Raw genomic sequence first — 18,363 nt, 5'->3', positions numbered from 1 at the left:
TATAAATTATTATGCTAACTAACCAATTAAGAATAAGATTATTTTTATTGTATTTAATGAAAACAATTTGTTGTAAACTAACATAAATTTTATAATAACTAATCAAATATTTTAAATGTATCTAAATAAATAATATTGTAATCATTAACCCTTTGACTTAACTGATCTAGTCAACTAAATATGAATGTTCTAGTCAACTAAGTTAGTCAAATTTATATATAATTATTCAATTATGTAATTGTCACTGAAAAGACAAATTATTAACCTTTATGTATACAAAATTTCTTAAGATTTTGTATTTATATAAAATTATTCAATTATGTAATTGTCACTGTAAAGACAAATTATTAACCTTTATGTATACAACAATTTTTTAAGATTTTGTAGTTCTACAAAAAGTAGCCCTACAAAACCTTTTTTTAGTGGGGAGGTGTAGCGAGCTGTGACTATGTTTAAATATTATAAATAATCACTCCAGTGAGTCCCTCGGGTAGTTTTAAATAAATATACATATATATATATATATATATATACATATATATTAGTTACAGGAGGCCTACGAAGTACCATCAATAATTGCGGGTGATCTCCAAACGTATGTGTTCATAGATATATCACTACTCATATGAATATTATATAGTGTATATTATAGTTCATATTAAAAGCATTTACAGCGTTGTGTAGTCACAGAGAATGACAACGACCAGATAGGCAAGGGACATCCGGTGAGTGCCACGCGTGGCCGCCCACGGTATGACTTTATATGGTAAAAGTAGTAGGGTACTAAGCAGGGATACGATCCAAGTATAGCCATCATAATACGTCGCTCGAATGGGCTTCGGCAGACGGACCAACACCAACGACAAGCTAGGAGCTAGGATATGACAGTCACATCTCGCTAGTCTCCATTAATTAATATAGTCACTTTGGACTTAGTAAATTTATTGTGTTTTTGTATTAATCAAATAAAAAGTTTTCAATTTATAAAGAAAAAGACAACTCTCCTTCATTTATTTTTCAACACCATCAAACGGACGTAGTCGGTTTGTTACAGGCTCATCAACAGTGAACCTAGTCTCATTGTCACATTCTATGACCACAACGCTTTCAATACCATCAACCACTTTGGGCGTACGGTTATTTTCATCTGCTTTAACGGTCGAAGACTTTGGGATTTTTAACGACAGTGCTGTGACAGGACAGTACTTGATGTGTTGGAGATGTTTGTGTTGTTTTTCTTTTTTTCCTCAACTCTCTGTTTCGTCTAAATGTTTAAGGCTAGAAAATTCTGAAATTTTTCTCTTTCCATTTTCATTAGTAGTAGGGGAGAGTGGGGCTAGTTGTTACATGTTGATTTCAAAAAAATGTATCTGTGGTAACACTGTGTAATTCACATGGTAAGCATGTGTACATGTGTTTGTTCAATATTTTCTGTTTTCGTTATCATAATCGTTATTGAATTCCTGATATAAAGGTCTAAGTGAAAATTGTAACTTAAAGCTACATTTTAAGAGTTATATCCAGTCAAAGAAAATAAATATTTTTTACGGTTACTAATATATTGGTTGTTTTTTAGGGATAAATATTGCGGAACTATATTAAAAAAAACTAATAGGGGGATGGTTTCAAAAGGAGATATGGATGCTGCAGCGGAAGATGTAATTTCTGGGTCTATATAATTAAGAAAAGCAGCAAATGCTTATAATTGCAACTTTATGACCCTTCAAAGGTACGTAAAAAAATTAAAAATAGCTAAAGAAAATGGAAATAGTACAGTAGATGTTAAAATTGGATATGCCAAACCACGACAGATATTTTCTGAACACCAAGAACAATAATTGGCCAACTACTTAAAACAATCAGCTAAAATATTCTTCGGCCTTTCTACAATGGATACTAAGACATTAGCATACGACTATGCAAAAGTGAATAGCGTGCATGTGCCTGATAATTGGCATACTAATAAGAAAGCTTCTAAAGATTGGCTCATTGGATTTTTAAAAAAAAATTCATCTTTGTCAATTAGAACTCCACAAGCCACAAGCTTAGGACGGACGACTAGTTTTAACAGACATAATGTTTCCGAATTTTTCACTAAATTATCTCGGGTATATGAACAATATAAATTTGGTTGTCAAGATATCTGGAATATAGATGAAACAGGAGTTACTACAGTGCAACGTCCTGATAAAATTATTGCGTCAAAAGGAATTAAACAAGTTGGTGCAGCAACATCTGGTGAAACTGGAAGTTTAGTGACTCTTGTTTACGCTGTAAGTGCTTGCAGAAATAGTGTACCACCACTTTTGATATTTCCACGGAAATATTTTAAAGAACACTTTGTAGCTGATGGACCACCTGGCTGTATTGGTTCTGCAAATCCTAGTGGGTGGGTTACTAGCGAAGAATTTTTATTATTCATCAAACACTTTGTAAAACATACAAAATATTCAAAAGAACATCCAGTTCTTATTGTGCTTGATAACCTTGCGTCACACTTAAGCGTTAATATTGTCGTGAAAATGGTATTATTCTTTTGTCATTTCCCCCTCATACGTCACACAAACTACAGCCATAGATAGGTCTGTCTATGGTCCATTTAAACGTTTTTATAATGCTGCAGCCGATTCATGGATGAAAAGCAATCCTGGGAAGACAATGGTTATATATAATATTCCGTTATTGATAAAATCTGCACTTCCAAATGCTGCTACACCAAAAAATATCATATCGGGATTTACATCTACTGCAGCCATACTCAATCTTTTTTTCATTTGGGCCACATAAAATATTTTAAAATATTACGCGGGCCGCAAGTCTAAATGAACGGAACGGAAAAAAAAACTAAAAATACATTTTTATATTGTGTACAACATTTGAAAATTTATTGTAAAAAAATTAAATATTTATTTTAAATTAGTGTGAATTTTGATATTGAGATAATTCTTTAACTATTTTGGATAAATCTGGTTTGTAGTTGCTGCATGCTACTCTTAACAAGTCGTCAAGATGTGAATCAGTAAGCCGATTTCTGTACACATTCTTTGCATATTTCATTTTTGAATATGAAGTTTCACATACAAATGTTGATGTGAACATTGTTAGCAAAGAGTGGGCACATTTTTGTATGGTTTTGTATTTTCCTGGCACTAAATTCCAAAATTCGAAGTATTCTTTTTGTTCTCGCTTTTCTTTGAAAATAACTTCAAAATTTGTATCATTTTTTAATTCAATAAATTCATCAAATAATTTTGAATAATCAGATACAATCAATGCAGCTAATTGTGTTATACTCGTTACCTCTAAGTGCCAAGGATTTTCTATAAGTAAAAAGCAATTCTTTACACCTCTTAAATCCTGAAATCTTCTTTTAAATTCATTGGATAAGGCAGCTAAATGATTTAAAATTATTATATTGTTTGTTTGAGAAATTATAATGTCATCTTGTTTAGCTTTTGTAAGGGTTAGGAAATTATGTAGAATTTGGTTCTGTATTTCCTTGTATTCTAACTTCTCTTCAAAAAGAAAAACTTTATTTGCCATCTGCGAAATAATTTTATTTTCACCCTGTAAGCCACGGTTGAGCTCATTAAGTTTTTCTGTGATATCACACATATAAGCTAAACGGCACCACCAATTATTGTTTTTATCAATTTCATCAAATTTATTATTTTGTTGTAAAAATGCAATAATTTCTAATCGTAAAGTAAAAAACCTTTGAAGAACTTTTCCTCTACTTAGCCAACGCACCGAAGTATGTAAAAGAACGTCACTATAATCACTGTTCATTTCTTCTAAAAGACTTTTAAATTTTCTATGATTGAGTTCGTTTGCTCGAATATAATTAACTATTTTTATCACGCTTTTCATCACTAAATCTACTTCTGGAATAGAGACGCGTGCTGCCAAGTTTTCTTGATGAATAATACAATGAAATGACAAGATATTTGTTAAATTATATTGCTTTTTCAACAGAGAAATAAATCCTTTGTCACATCCGGTCATCGATGGACATCCATCGATACACACACAAACCAATTTTTTGATATCAATATCATTGTTGTCAAGAAAATTAGTAATCACATTGAGATAATCGATGCCTCTCGTTTGACCTTTCATTGGAATGAATTTCAATAAATCTTCATTAATAGAATTGTGTTCAGTACAGTACATAACAAAAATAGAACATTGTGATGTGCCTGAAATATCAGTGCTAGAATCAAAAGCCAAGCTAAAAAATTTACAATTTTTTAAGTCTTCGATGGTACGATTATAAATATGTTTTGCAATATTTTCTATACGCCTAATGCAGGTAGAATCAGAAAGCTGCATTTTTTTAATTTCCGATATTATTTGATTTTTATTGCTAAACTTATCAAATAGTAAGGAGGAAGCACTTATAAAACATTCCTCCGCAATTTCGGCGTCAGTAAATTGTTTCATATGCTTACCGAGTATGTAACAAATTTCGTATGATGCAGTTGTGACAGCTGCATCTTGTGATACCACCACTGACATAACACTTTGTTGTTGTTGCAATGACTTCTTGAAAGAATTTAATTTTTCTTTTCTCATCAAAGACCCGGGACTATAAATACTATCAAATGATTCGTGTTGATTAGTGTAATGGCGAATAATATTATATTTTTTAAGTATAAAACTATCTCTACAGATCAAACAAGTAGCAGAACCCTTTTTATTTGGTACGACAAAATATTCTTCTTCCCAATTTTCTTGAAACATTCGATTTTCTTCAGATAGTTTTCGTTTATTTTTCGAAGATACGCCTGCCATAATGTCAAAAAAAGTATTAAAAAATAAAACCACAAATTTATGTCACAACTGACGGTTGAAATATTTAATAAATAAATGTGCCTGACACCAACGCTATTACACATTTACAATGCGACTAATAATTCGTTTCGTATAACAATAATGCGTACCTACAAACGAGCTACGGCCAGTTTAGCAATAAGATAAAATACATCAAAATCATTATAAAATATTAATAGTGGAAATACCAAAAACATAATCATTCTTATCGCAATCGCGTAGGACACGCTTTAATTGTTCTGTTATACCTATTTTACACTTTTATTAGTTTTAAAATTTTTTTATTAATTCAATGAGTTCTGTTTGGGCCACATATAAACCATTGGCGGGCCGCAGGTTGAGTATGGCTGATCTACTGGTATATGGCTATTCAATAAAGATGTATTTACAGAAGAAGATTATTTACCTTCAGAAGTTACAAATAGACTACTCGTCACGGAAAATGTTACTTCCGATAGTGTATCTAATAGTGGTCCCTATTACACGTGTATGAAATTACACGTGTAGTTCGTGTAGTTTTGATATACGTGTATTAGTTCGTGTAACTAAAATTATACGTGTATTATTATTTATTACACGTGTACAAGTTCGTGTTATTTAAGTACACGTGTAAATAATAAATATGTCATAAATAAAGGTTTATATATTTTTATAAGAATACAATTAAAAATACAAAATTACAGATAAAAAGACCTTTTCGGCGGAGTCTATAAACGTCCGAGTTTTTAGGTATCGAATAATATATAAAATATGTACCTTTATAAAGTTATAAATAATATTTTTACCAACATTTATGTAGTATATAAGATATAACACATTATATACTACATATACTCGTATATTATATTCAAGTGCATTATTGACTACACGCTTATCGAGTTTTCGATAAGATAAAGTTAAATCGATACCACGTGCCGCGTTCAAATTAAATTAAATTGTATTGCTTTTTCGGATTATACAAATTTATTTTACTTGTTGTTCGTTTGCACGATCCACGGATACATGTCTGTTATATTGTACATTGGTAAAATACTAAAATGTCAATGCGTGTAAAAAGTTGGGTTTGGCAGTATGCAAAACGTATTGAAAATAAAGCGTACTGCAATTTATGCGATGAAGATGATAACAACGAGTTTTCTTGTCCCGGAGGTACCACTGGCTCATTGGGAAGACATTTAACTACTATTCACGGCTTAATGGTTAATGCTGTGGTTAATAAAGAACAGTAAGTAATATACATAATATACTATAATTGGTTTAAAATGTTTAAATTTAAAGCAGATTATACATAACTTTGGTAGTAACGTTTCAATTTTTTTTACTCAAATCTTTTCTGTTATTAATAATTGTGTCCCTACATACGAAAAACTTAAATTTAACTTAATACATTTCGCTTCACTTAGAATCTAAAATATAAAAAATCAGTGCAAAACTTTTCTTAGTAGTAAATAAAAATATAATGTATAATAAATAAATTAAATAAACTATAAACCGAATTTTTTTTAAATATTTATTATTAGACTAAGGACACACGATGAACAGCAACCGGAAAACGACAGTGACGAAGTTATGGATATTGATGAGACAAATAAAGAAATAAACCTTGAAAAAAATGGAAGATCAAGAAAGAGAAAGAGACGAACAAATATACATTATCAAAACACAAACAATGGCAATAATGCACGTTCTTGTTCGAAAGACAGGTGTGAATTAATTAACAAAGCATTAGCTAAAATGATAGCTGTAAATCAGTTGCCATTGTCATTTTGCTCAAGTAATGGTTTTCATGATTTCATGTCTGTAGTAGAACCAAACTATAAGCCATGCAAAGAAGAAGCAATTAAAACTAGATTAAAAATATTATCTTCAAATATTGAAGAACTTATTAAAAACGACTTGCAAGATGCTTCTAGTATATGTTGCACAACCGACTGTTGGACCTCGATTTCACAGGAATCGTATATTACAGTGACCGCTCACNTTAAATCATTTGCTATTGACATTATCCTATTCATAGGAGAAGCAGACATATAATTTGTTTTATGTGTATAAATATAAAACATAGTGGTTGATCTAGTTCTGCACTGAGGGACATAAAAATTAAGAAAACCTAAAATTTCAGGGCAATTGATGTAACCTATGACGAGCTTAAATAAGAATTTCATATCAAATATTTTTCTTCGTTCAGATAAACTATCAATATACATTGACTACACACGAAATGGATAAGCGTCATACTGCAGAAAATTTATCAGAACAACTTATAAATACTTTTGGCAAATGGGATATTACTAACAAAATTTTAGCAATAGTAACTGATAATGCGAAAAATATAACTAATGCCATTCCTTTGATAAGTCCCGAAATTTATAGTGTTAAATGTGCAGCACATAGTCTACAACTTGCCGTTAATTGTGTCTTAAAAAATGAAAATATAGTTAATATAATAAAACAATGCAATAAAATTGTAGGGCACTTTAAACATTCAACATTAGCTAAAACATCACTTGAAGAAAAACAAGAATTACTTGGCTTAACAAAAACAACTTTACTTCAGAGTTGTAAGACAAGGTGGAATTCTATATACCTTATGATGGAACGTCTCGTTTTGAATAGATGTGCAATATTCAATGTTTTAGCAGATCGAACTATAACATCTCAATCTATGGCTCAAAAACTCGAAATTAAAGAACATGAATGGTTATTTATCGAGTCGCTTATACAATTTCTTAAACCGATATATGTCACTACAAACATTTTTTGTACGGAAAATAATTCGTCAATATCAATGATTATACCATTATTAAAACAAATTATTGAAAAACATTTAATGCAATGTCATGAAAATGAAGATACCATTGTACAAACATTGAAACAAACATTAGCTTCAGAAATTAAACGCCGCTTTTCGCTTGAATGGGATTCAACTGAATCTGTATTATTAGAACAAATTGCTTCATTCTTGGATCCTAGATTTAAAGACTTAGACCACGAAGTATTATCTAATCATGAGGCAATCCGCTCTAAAATAAAACAAATAATCAACCAAAATAATTATCTCGAGCCCAATGAAATAACTACAGCTTCTCAAGAACAACAAAATAAACATAGAAGTGATCTTGAATATATATTTGGAATCAACAATGAAGAAAATGATCTAACAAAAGAATTTCAAAACTATTTAGCAGAACCGCAGTTGAGATTTACATTAGATCCCTTAGAGTGGTGGAAAACACGATATTTAAAATATCCGACAATAGGTAAACTTGCTAAAAAGTATATGGCAATTACTGCAACATCAGTGAGTGCTGAACGTTGTTTTTCAACTGCTGGTAATATAGTCACCCGAAAAAGAGCTTCCTTATCACCTGAAAATGTAAATTTACTTGTATTTTTGTATCAGAATAAACGGCTGATGATTTAAAATTAAAACTATCATCTATTAAAGTATGATATATTAAAATTATTTATTTATTATTATTTAATATTAACTGGATTATAATTAAATATTTTTTTAGGTACTAAATAGGTACTTTTTGTTGTTTTCCTGTATTCATCTTTTGTTAAATTATTATTATTAGTATTAATATTGTTTCAAATGTTATTATTATTGTAATATTGTTAGTACTGAATAAATAGTTATAAATACTAATAAATTATGAAGCGTAATATTTTTTAATAAATATAATTTTTATTTATGGAATATTAATTACACGAACCAATTACACGTGTATTTAAAATACACGAATCAATTACACGTGTATTTAAAATATACGAATCAATTACACGTGTATTTAAAATACACGAACTTCGTGTACACGTGTATTTTAAAAACACGTCTAAAATCGTTACCACTAGTATCTAATGAAATCATTGACAATCAAAAAAACATAAATGAATAGGTACTCTGTTTAGACTTGGTGTCAAAATCAAGCGCACGAGTGCACTTTCCTCTTCTAATATTGTACTGTCGCGGGCCTTGGCATCCCGGCATACACAATATAATATTATAATAATGTAATATAAAATATATTAACCTTTCATAATGTTATTACGGTCTTAAACACCGTATATATAATTGACATAAATATTATAACAATGTAGTATAGAATATGTACTATCTGCCCCTATCTATGTAATAAATCACTGGACAGGTACACGACTAAAAATCATGGACACGAGTCACAATTCTAGGAATCGGCAACAACAACCGAAAACACACACACATACAAGCTGCACGTGCCGCTGCATCAAAAGAACCGCCATCACTTATAAGGGAGCCTGTGGGACAGCCTGGGCAGATGTATCGTAGCCACGGAGACCAGAGCAACTTCTCGTCACACGCGCACACGCTATTATACTCTTACTATATTTTCTGCTAAATAAACGTAATTCTACAGTTCAATTGGTACATGTTTGATTTGTCTCTAAAGCTTACGGATTTTGGAGCCTTTGAGATTACGCACACAACAGTACTTAATTTGTTTGTGTACATTCGTCACACGCTGTCTCATAAGTCTTAAAAACCGGCAGCATTTAAACCTACGGTCGCCTTCTAGTATGTCTTGTTTTCTGTTTTAAACCAAGATTCAACGGTAGCATTACTTTGGCGAATTTCAATTCCATTGCTGACTTTATAATTCACAGTGCTATGAAAGATACACACTTGACTATGAATTCGTGTATATATGATTTATTATAAAAATGTAAGATTGAGTAATATAGTGATATAAGATTGTGTTATCCTACAGAATGTTTTAGACAAATTTGCAAATTGGTGCAATATTTTCGGATTATCACTGAACACATACAAATGCAAAATTATGTCTTTCTACCGTTCTCGGAGATTTCTTGATTTTGATTACTGTTTAAACGGGCAACCACTTAAACGCGTTAATCAAGTAAAAGACCTCGGATTTACGTATGTTCCATCACTAGATTTTCGACCACATATTGACTCTGTTGCTGGTAAAGCGCTACGCGTACTCGGCTTTATTAGAAGACATTTTTCAAACTTTGATAACCCGAAATGCCTTTCTGTACTCTACAACTCCCATATAAGATCGCTCTTGGAGTACGGTGTTGTCGTCTGGTCTCCTCACACAAAGAGTAACATGCAGAGACTTGATAGAGTCCAAAACCGCTTCCTAAGTTTCGCCTCAATGTTACGCACCCTCCTCACGACTATAGTAGAATTAAGTATTTGTTTAAATTCAAGTCACTTTCTGAACGCCACATCACTTATAGTTGTTGTTTTATTCAATCACTGATTGATGACAAGATAGGCGCACCTCGTTTATTGGAACGGCTGAGCATTCGTATCCCTGGTAATACCCGTATTTAAGATTTTTTTCTATGTACCGTTAGGCCGAGGCAATTTTGCAAAGATATAACAAGAATGATATCCATATTTAATAAAAACCAATAATTTCGTACCTAGACTTACACATCACATTCGCTTTTAATTTTAACAAACAAATTATATTATTACTATATTTACTTATATTTGTCTTATCCATAATACTTTATTTTGTAATATCTTTATCCATACTGGTATAAAAGCCGTTTGGCGTCAATTAGTATATATTATATATATACAAATAAATAAAATAAATTATAATATTCATTAATAATTATATGATCACTATTTACAGCACAATTTAAGACTTCAGTTTTAACATGCTCCTTGATTGACCGAAATCTACAGAACATCATGATCCATCGTGTTGGATTCGCATAGGAATTTATTTATTTCCTCCGAGTGAACCTCACCTTCGTTGTTCAGTTCATTTGGCAATTGGTATTTATCATTACACTTGGCTCTCATTGCACTAATGGCATTTTTCGTGTGTCCTGTACCATAAGGTGACAACAGTATTACTAAAAATATTTTGAACCATTGTTCAACATCTGTCAAACTGGTTGTGTTAAAAAGTATACAAATCCAATCAATAACATCATTTCTTTTCGTTTTTTCTACAGTCAAACGATGGTTTTTTTCAGTTTGAAAATATGTGTAGACATGGTTAACTATAACTATTGTGTAATGATTTGCACATATATTTATGATGGTGACATTAGATTCGTCGTGGTTTTCAACCAATACTCTGTAACACCAGTTAAGGTAGTCGAATATGGAGGTAAAACCATTCTATCCTATACACAAAGCATTCATTTGGGCATAACTGAAATCTGTCACTATATTTGTGAATACTGGCCAAGTCAGTTTGTGTTTCAAAACGAATGCATTAAAAGCGTTCAGCCATTGTGAAATCGCAACAATGTCGTGGGCTGAACTAATCATTTCAACTACTGTACACGTGACTCTTGATTTTCTAGGTAATGGGACATTAACAACTAGAACATAGTACAGAACCCTTTTGATGTTCTTGTCAATTTTCCTGACCACTGTACCAGTTGCATCCAAATACACAGTTACTGGTTGTTGTTTTTTAATCAGATTTTTTAGTATGTCCAACTGCTCCTTACTATAACAGTGAACGGACGGTATGCCGACGTGCTTTACAAAGTTGTTTTGTTTGTCATTACACATCAATACAAGGTCATGAAAATCATCTTTATCATAATCATCGGCACTTATGGCCTCTGATTTGATTTTTCTGACGACGTCATCTGATATAATGCCTTGCAAATTACCACAATTTAACTGAGTGGGTGACGCCATGTCAACAGAACCTGAAGGAAAACGCTTTAGTCTTTTTTAGCGCTTCTTTGTTCAAGTCTCGCTGAAACCCTTTTACGTGATTTGTGAGACCATTGTCAATTGGATTATGATGATAATTCAAACCAGAACTATACACAATCGCCTTGTATGTTCCGTTTGCAGGCTGGATTTTAATTCTAAAAAGTTTACACCACTCGTGGCTACAATACATGTGCACGTTACAATGGTATTTATAATATTTTACCTTTTTTGCATTAATAACGCAAGTATTGTTAACAGTTCTTATGAGCTTTCTGAACATAACAGGATATTTAGTCTTGTCCAAACGGGCTTGACCTCTGAGATCAACATAATTCATATGAGACCATTCTTCAAATGAAATGTTGAAAAATCCTTCACGACACACCATCTCATGGTAGTCATAATGTTTTGGAAATTGATTTTTTGTTCCCAGAGGTAGAACAACACCAGACTTTACAGGCGTTTTCTTATAGAAAGCATTTCTGAGAGGGCTCGGTACATGTTTGCTATTTGTTTTTTTACATGGGGTAACAAAAACAGATTCATCAATTATATTTTCTGGTAGAATTGGAGTACTATTAGGTATTAGTGGATCTCCCTCAGTCCGAATAAAATCAATTTCTGGCGATGCGTTCGTATATTCTAATGAAACATTGTCACTTTCCAGAGGTTCAGACTCTGTGGGCACCGAATAAGAAATGCAATTTTCAAAAGTACCAATAACATTATCAAAATTTTCATTAAAATAAAAAATATTTGAATCAATATTGTCAGTGTTATCTATTGATAGACACGGGGGCAGATTGAGGTACTTTCTACATTCTTTGTACACTTTATTCCTATTAGCATCATTTAGAATGACTCTAATGTTTCTACATATGTCAGTTAGAGTTTTGTGATTGTAATTTACAAAATCGTTAGACGTGTAATTACTATTTTCTATACATTTGATTATTGTGCTATTATTAATTTCTGATGTATTAGCCACATCAGCGGAATTCATAGTTTCAATACACTTATGAAGAGATGAATTTTTTCTTTTAATAGCAATTACTATTGATTTTCTCAAATTATGATCAGTATCTTTCTTAAAGATGAAATTGCAAATATTATTTACACAACTATCGGAAACAGAGACATTCTCAAAATTTAATTCTGGTAATATTCTGTCTTAATATAATGAGCTACCTCATTCAATTTATGTTTTAAACTCATTTTTAAGCTTGTAAATTGTTAACCTACTGTGTCTGATAAAAAATCGACAACACTTTTGTAGGAAACTTTTGTATGTCTGAGATTGTAATTCAACGACACTTTTGTATGTCTGATATTGTAATTCAACGAAACTTTTGTATTGTTGTGAATGCTAAGAACCCCTGGTTACTTATTATATGTAGAATATATTATGTTTTTAGTATTAGTGATATTGTACACCACCTCCGGCCAAAACGGAATGTGCTGAGCAAACCCTTTCGGCCCGGACGGAGCATCGACTCGCTGTGTATAACACAAGCGAGTCAGTCTTGGTTTTAACTCGGAGCCTTATGATAGTCAGAACCTCACATAACATTCGGAACATTCTATATTAATTATATTAATTTAGTAGCATCTGCTGTTATTAATGACACTTAATAAAGTTAAACTAGTTCTTTTCAATTTGTGTTGTGATTAAATTTATTTGTGACTGAACACCTAAGTGCGTTCATAACAGTATATCTTAGCCGACTAAAATTAACTTTTTTAGACAGCCATACCTAACTATGCCTAACACTAAAAAAAAAGAAAAACAATATTTAAAAAAATAATTTAATAATAAAAAACACTATAAAGAATGAAAACTAAAAAATAACTAAATTATAAAAAAACACTGATAAAATGAAAACTATAAATAATAAAAACACAATTAAAACCGAAATAAAACGTATATTTCTAATAATTAAATGTTTAGAAATAGCACTGGGTAGAAAACCCGCAGTGAGTGCGCAAGGAGAAGGCAGCGAAAACGCGAGGAAAAAGCCGAAGAAAACCGAATAGAAAATTTGTAGAAAAACCCGGATCACTTGAGACTAAAAAATACATACATTTAATTTTAAAATAAACTCCAAATATTAATACATTCAATAATATTTTACACTTTTAGAAATCATCATTAAACTTGTGACAATTCCACACTGGCACACATGGATAATAATTAAGATATTTTAAAAGATCAAAAATATTAGATATGATGACTTTAAATTGAAAAAAAAAGTATTAGTTGTTAAAAAATAATGTTATTATGAAAACGAACTCTAATTTTAAAATAAAGCCTTAGTTTCTTCATAATTATTTTTTGTAGAAAAATTATTAATTCTATGATGCCTGTAGCCTGTGTTGACGATTGTCACTTCCCAAATATTGAATATTTAAACAATAAATATTACTCATGTATCATTTCAATAATTAAATTAAATTAAGTCTAAAAAGGATACAACAATACTGAGTTCAATAATAGATATAATAATCCAATATTGTGTACAACAGTAAATGTAGACCCCTCGTGCCACCTGAAAATGGATGGGAAAATAAATATAATGGGAAGTACAAGAGAAAGTTGTATTTACTTATCGTTTCATGAAATCTTGTCATCCAACTTATTTTACAACAGCTTGCGAGCTGAATTACTAAAAAACATGAACACTCCTTCAATGATAGAACTATGACTGGATATTATGTTTCATACTTATAAATAATAAACTACATATATTATACAAATGTATGGTAATCAATAGTAACGAATACTCAATTAAAAATACATTTTTTTTACCCATTTATTGAATGAAATATTTCAATAACCATTATAATAATTTTAATATTATAATTAATCATTATAATATGTATGATTATGATTAAAGTATGTTTTAAGTTAATACTGAGGCCACTTAAGATCCAGAATATGAATAATCAATTATATTAATTATTTGAATAATATATAGGTAGGTACATTTAAAAATTAATATCTTATAATTGTTTATATTGTCAAGAGAATCTCAAATATATTTAATAGTTAATATTGAAAACTTAAATACTTAGAACTTTAATACAATATTACCTTTCACATAGAAACAGTTTCAGTTATTCTAAAACCTGTTAAAAACTATTTCTCATCATGAAAATTATTTCTTTACCAATGTTTTTACAGTTATACAGTTATATAAACAAGTAACAACTTTGATACATATTATATTCATTATATATTTTACTTACAAAAATAAATAATTATATAAACTCCAAATGTTCATCCATCTTTTTAGTGTACATAGACTATTTCTAATACATGTTCAGATATCCTGTAAAATATTGGGTAGAAAACACATCCCTATCAAACTAACTGTCACATGTGTGTAAGACAAAAATATTTTATTGTCTGTCTCATAATATTTATAACAGCAAATCAACAAATGTATAATAATGATATAAACACAACTAAAATATAATATAATTTTATTTGATATTGTTTATTATGACATTGGATACTAGTCAGTATTAGCTGTGTATGTCACCTTTAAAACATAGTCACCACATACATATAATAAATGAATAATAAAAAATATTATTTTTATAGGTAGGAACACTAATGTAGTTGTGCCTATTTTTCGTTTGCATAGACAATACCAATCAGTATGTGGATAGGTAAACGGAACATGATATAACTAATTTAAATTAAAAAAATTAACATAACATATAATTACATAATTCTTAAACTGCAGTATGGTAGACGGTACTACTACGGTAGTAAACTTACCTGTTTCCGTAAAATGTGATCTCCAACAAATGACATCATTAAACAGATTAAACTTTTAATTAGTTAATGTAAACTTACTGCAAAAGTAATAATGTACAATGTACATTTGTTAGAAAGTGTTGCGATTTATAATTTAACTTTAAATTTATTGATTTATATAATTCGGTATAATTATGGTTTCGGTATAATTATCTTGGTAATGACGCCAATAAAATTTAGCATTTATTTATATACTTTTAAAACAAATAATTATTAAGTGACATAGGGCGATATCTACTTTGTAGTTTCGATGCAATCGAACATAAACTAATTGTTTGGCACCCTTGAAATTTAAAGAATGCAACCCAACGTGCAAGGTTTCTTATCACTAGCCGCCCGAAAATATTGTTCACCTAGCTTTGTTCACCCAACTTCACATACGGCATAAAGAGTCTACAACTTTTTGTACTAAAGTATGATTTCCGATAATAATTTTTAATGATATTTCGCCTATTGTGTATAATGGGCTACCGTTAGCTGTGTGCAGTGGTGTATTGGTAAATATATTTATGGGTATACGCACTAATAAAATATGTATAATCTACCAAAAAAAAATTTTCTCGCTTCGCTCGTAGTCAATAATCATTACAATAATTAGGTGACTTAATCTCTTATATTATATTATTTTTATTTTATTTCTTTATTAAATTTTCAGTATTTTTACTAATATAATAATATTAAAATTAACACTGATCATCAATGGAACCGACTAGTATTCATTCTTCTTTGTCAAACGATACTACGATAAGTACAATAAGTCGTAAACTCGAATAGCAAGATTCAAGAAGGAAAATACCCATTATTGCAGTAACAATAATTTATAAATAAATCTATAAATAAACACCATAAACCATTTAATTGACCATAGCCTGATAAACACTTAATAACATCAGTGGTTACAAAAACATAACATCGCAAGAAACACATTTGCCGCGCGTTATAATTTATAAAAGACATAATACAGGTTGAGAACCATGGACTGAGCATTCATACTCCATATTGGTAATATTACATAATATTTTAATAACATCTATTTTTCAAAATGTTATTAATAAATTTAATTTAAAATTCATTATTATATTAAAATAACAATTTTTCCCATGAATAATGGGTTTTCGAGTTATTTTAAGAGCGTATACCCGTAAAATGATATTTTACATTGGGTATACGCTGAAAATCGAAAATCTGCTGACGGGTATACGGCGTATACCCGCGTATCCGTACCAATACACCACTGCACAGCTAATGTCGTACAGCATGGTACTACGTTATCCGTGTTTATTAAATCTTTTCTGACTACTGTTACAGATGCTCCCGTGTCAAATACTAACGTTATTTTTTTTGAATCGATTATTCGACACATTTTTTTGGTATTATTTGTGTAGCAAGTATTTAAAGTTAGGTTATTTTCATTTTTATCGGGTTATGGATTTGTTTTTATTTGATCGATCCCCGCTGATTGATCAAACGTTGCTAGTTTTTTGAAATAAGAACACATAGAGGGGTAATGGGAAGTGCTTTTACATATATAACATTTTATATTATTTTCTTAGTTATTTTCTGGTTGTGTTTGAATTTTGTTTTGGTTGCGCTTTTTGTAACATATGTCTTCGGTATGGAATTTAAGTTCACAGAATGTGCACATTTTATCTTTATTGGCTTTTTTATAACATTGTAACTCTTCGTGTTTATTTAAACCACAATATGTGCAATGTTTTTTATTTTTATTTACTGTTGATTTTTGGGGTGTGTTATTCATTAATGATTTGACCGTTTCTTTTAATTCATTTATTTCATTTTTCATTGCGGAATCTACGTTCTGTTCGTTATGTGGCTGATTTGTAATATGGTTAATTGTGTTGTGTTGCATTTTATTTTTTAAGATTTCGTTTTCTTTTATTAGTCTCCGTAATTCGGAATTTTGATTGTTTGATCTCATTGTTTGATTAATTTCAAACATTTTTAATATATTTAATTATTAAATATTAATATATTTTATCTGGTAACCCTTTTAAAATAAATTGAATAATTTGTTTTTCTTGCATATTTTTATCTACCCTTTTACATTCTGATAATATTTTTAATACATAATCTTGGATATTTTCATCTACGTGTTTGGTTTGTTTATATAAATTTTCTCTAGGCATTTCAATTTGATCTTCAGAGTTGTAATGATTTATAAAATCGTTTTTTACTATTTCCCATGTTAGAATTGGACTTTTATTTTCTATTCTATCTAATAATTTTATTGCTTGGTCCCTTAAATATAATGGTATCATAATTAGTTTTTCGGCTTCCCCCCATTGGTTTGCTTTTGCAATGCGCTCAAATGTGTCAAAATATTGTACCACGTTCTCTGTAATTTTCCCTGAATATGTTTGGGGTTTTGTCACAGTTGATCTATAGTCCATATTATGATTCAAGGTATTATTTTTTATATTCTTTTTTATATTGATATTAAGTTGATTTTTATTTGTTAAATTGTTTTCGGAATCTGCTATGATTTTTGTTGGTTCTATTGTCGTTTTTTCTATATTTTTATTTTTTATTTGCTGTCTAGTGACAAGCGGGTCCCGGTTAATTATTTTACTTATATAAGGTGGTTGTTTGTAATCTGGATCAAGCTCTTGGTTTTTTTTTATCAATTATATACTCTTTTGTTAAATTTCTTAAAGTTTCTATATTATCGAAGGGTGTGTGATTCACTTTAACTTGTGTTAGTAGTGTGCGGTGTTCTACTGTGGATAAAAAATTAATGTATTTGTTTTTGTATTTATTGTTTATTAAGTCGAATTTAGTTTCCCAGTCTAACTATGTAAATTGTTTAGGAGTGATTTTTGGTTTAATTTTTTTGACTATGATATCGCAATATTTAGTTTCTATTATATTTTGAAATGTTTTTGGTGGTTTTACGTTTTTGCTAAATGTAAAGCAATCTTGTACTTGTTTTTGGTCTATAGTATTTAATATCTCACCTAATTGTTCTATATTAATTTGTGTG

The 18,363-nt window shown here is 30.0% G+C and overlaps 5 protein-coding genes across 5 annotated transcripts; 3 read left to right on the top strand and 2 right to left on the bottom strand.

Moving 5' to 3' along the window:
• Positions 1-1,889: 1,889 nt before the first annotated feature.
• LOC111026903 lies at positions 1,890-2,582 on the top strand. Its single transcript, XM_022305081.1, has one exon. The coding sequence runs from the start codon at positions 1,890-1,892 to the stop codon at positions 2,580-2,582; it is 693 nt and encodes a 230-aa protein (XP_022160773.1).
• Positions 2,583-2,916: 334 nt separating this feature from the next.
• LOC111026902 lies at positions 2,917-4,794 on the bottom strand. Its single transcript, XM_022305080.1, has 3 exons — positions 4,671-4,794; positions 4,453-4,522; positions 2,917-3,238 (listed from the first exon to the last, which is right to left on the bottom strand). The coding sequence occupies exons 1-3, from the start codon at positions 4,792-4,794 to the stop codon at positions 2,917-2,919; spliced, it is 516 nt and encodes a 171-aa protein (XP_022160772.1).
• Positions 4,795-5,306: 512 nt separating this feature from the next.
• LOC111026900 lies at positions 5,307-6,867 on the top strand. The gene is made up of 2 exons (XM_022305079.1): positions 5,307-6,058; positions 6,354-6,867. The coding sequence occupies exons 1-2, from the start codon at positions 5,871-5,873 to the stop codon at positions 6,865-6,867; spliced, it is 702 nt and encodes a 233-aa protein (XP_022160771.1). The 5' UTR covers positions 5,307-5,870.
• Positions 6,821-8,404, top strand: LOC111026904 (zinc finger BED domain-containing protein 1-like). Its single transcript, XM_022305082.1, has one exon. It carries the CDS (start codon positions 7,055-7,057, stop codon positions 8,255-8,257), a length of 1,203 nt encoding a protein of 400 aa, XP_022160774.1. The 5' UTR covers positions 6,821-7,054; the 3' UTR covers positions 8,258-8,404.
• An 8,507-nt stretch (positions 8,405-16,911) lies between these two features.
• LOC111026899 lies at positions 16,912-17,773 on the bottom strand. Its single transcript, XM_022305078.1, has 2 exons — positions 17,420-17,773; positions 16,912-17,196 (listed from the first exon to the last, which is right to left on the bottom strand). Exons 1-2 carry the CDS (start codon positions 17,771-17,773, stop codon positions 16,912-16,914), a joined length of 639 nt encoding a protein of 212 aa, XP_022160770.1.
• Between the last annotated feature and the right edge of the window lie 590 nt (positions 17,774-18,363).

Source organism: Myzus persicae, unplaced genomic scaffold, assembly GCF_001856785.1.
Source record: "Myzus persicae strain clone G006 unplaced genomic scaffold, MPER_G0061.0, whole genome shotgun sequence".
Lineage (NCBI taxonomy): Eukaryota > Metazoa > Arthropoda > Insecta > Hemiptera > Aphididae > Myzus > Myzus persicae.
This window is presented reverse-complemented; position numbering and strand designations above follow the sequence as displayed.

Bases quoted from the DNA above. Each gene is read 5' to 3' on its own strand.
- LOC111026903 (XM_022305081.1), top strand. From the start codon at position 1,890: ATGGATACTAAGACATTAGCATACGACTATGCAAAAGTGAATAGCGTG.
- LOC111026902 (XM_022305080.1), bottom strand. From the start codon at position 4,794: ATGGCAGGCGTATCTTCGAAAAATAAACGAAAACTATCTGAAGAAAAT. The intron at 4,523-4,670 runs GTAGAGATAGTT...ACAACAACAAAG, and splicing joins TTCTGCTACTTGTTTGATCT to TGTTATGTCAGTGGTGGTAT. The intron at 3,239-4,452 runs GGTAAGCATATG...ATTATTTGATGA, and splicing joins ACGAAATTTGTTACATACTC to ATTTATTGAATTAAAAAATG.
- LOC111026904 (XM_022305082.1), top strand. From the start codon at position 7,055: ATGGATAAGCGTCATACTGCAGAAAATTTATCAGAACAACTTATAAAT.
- LOC111026899 (XM_022305078.1), bottom strand. From the start codon at position 17,773: ATGGACTATAGATCAACTGTGACAAAACCCCAAACATATTCAGGGAAA. The intron at 17,197-17,419 runs GTAGATAAAAAT...ATTACAAATCAG, and splicing joins TATTATCAGAATGTAAAAGG to CCACATAACGAACAGAACGT.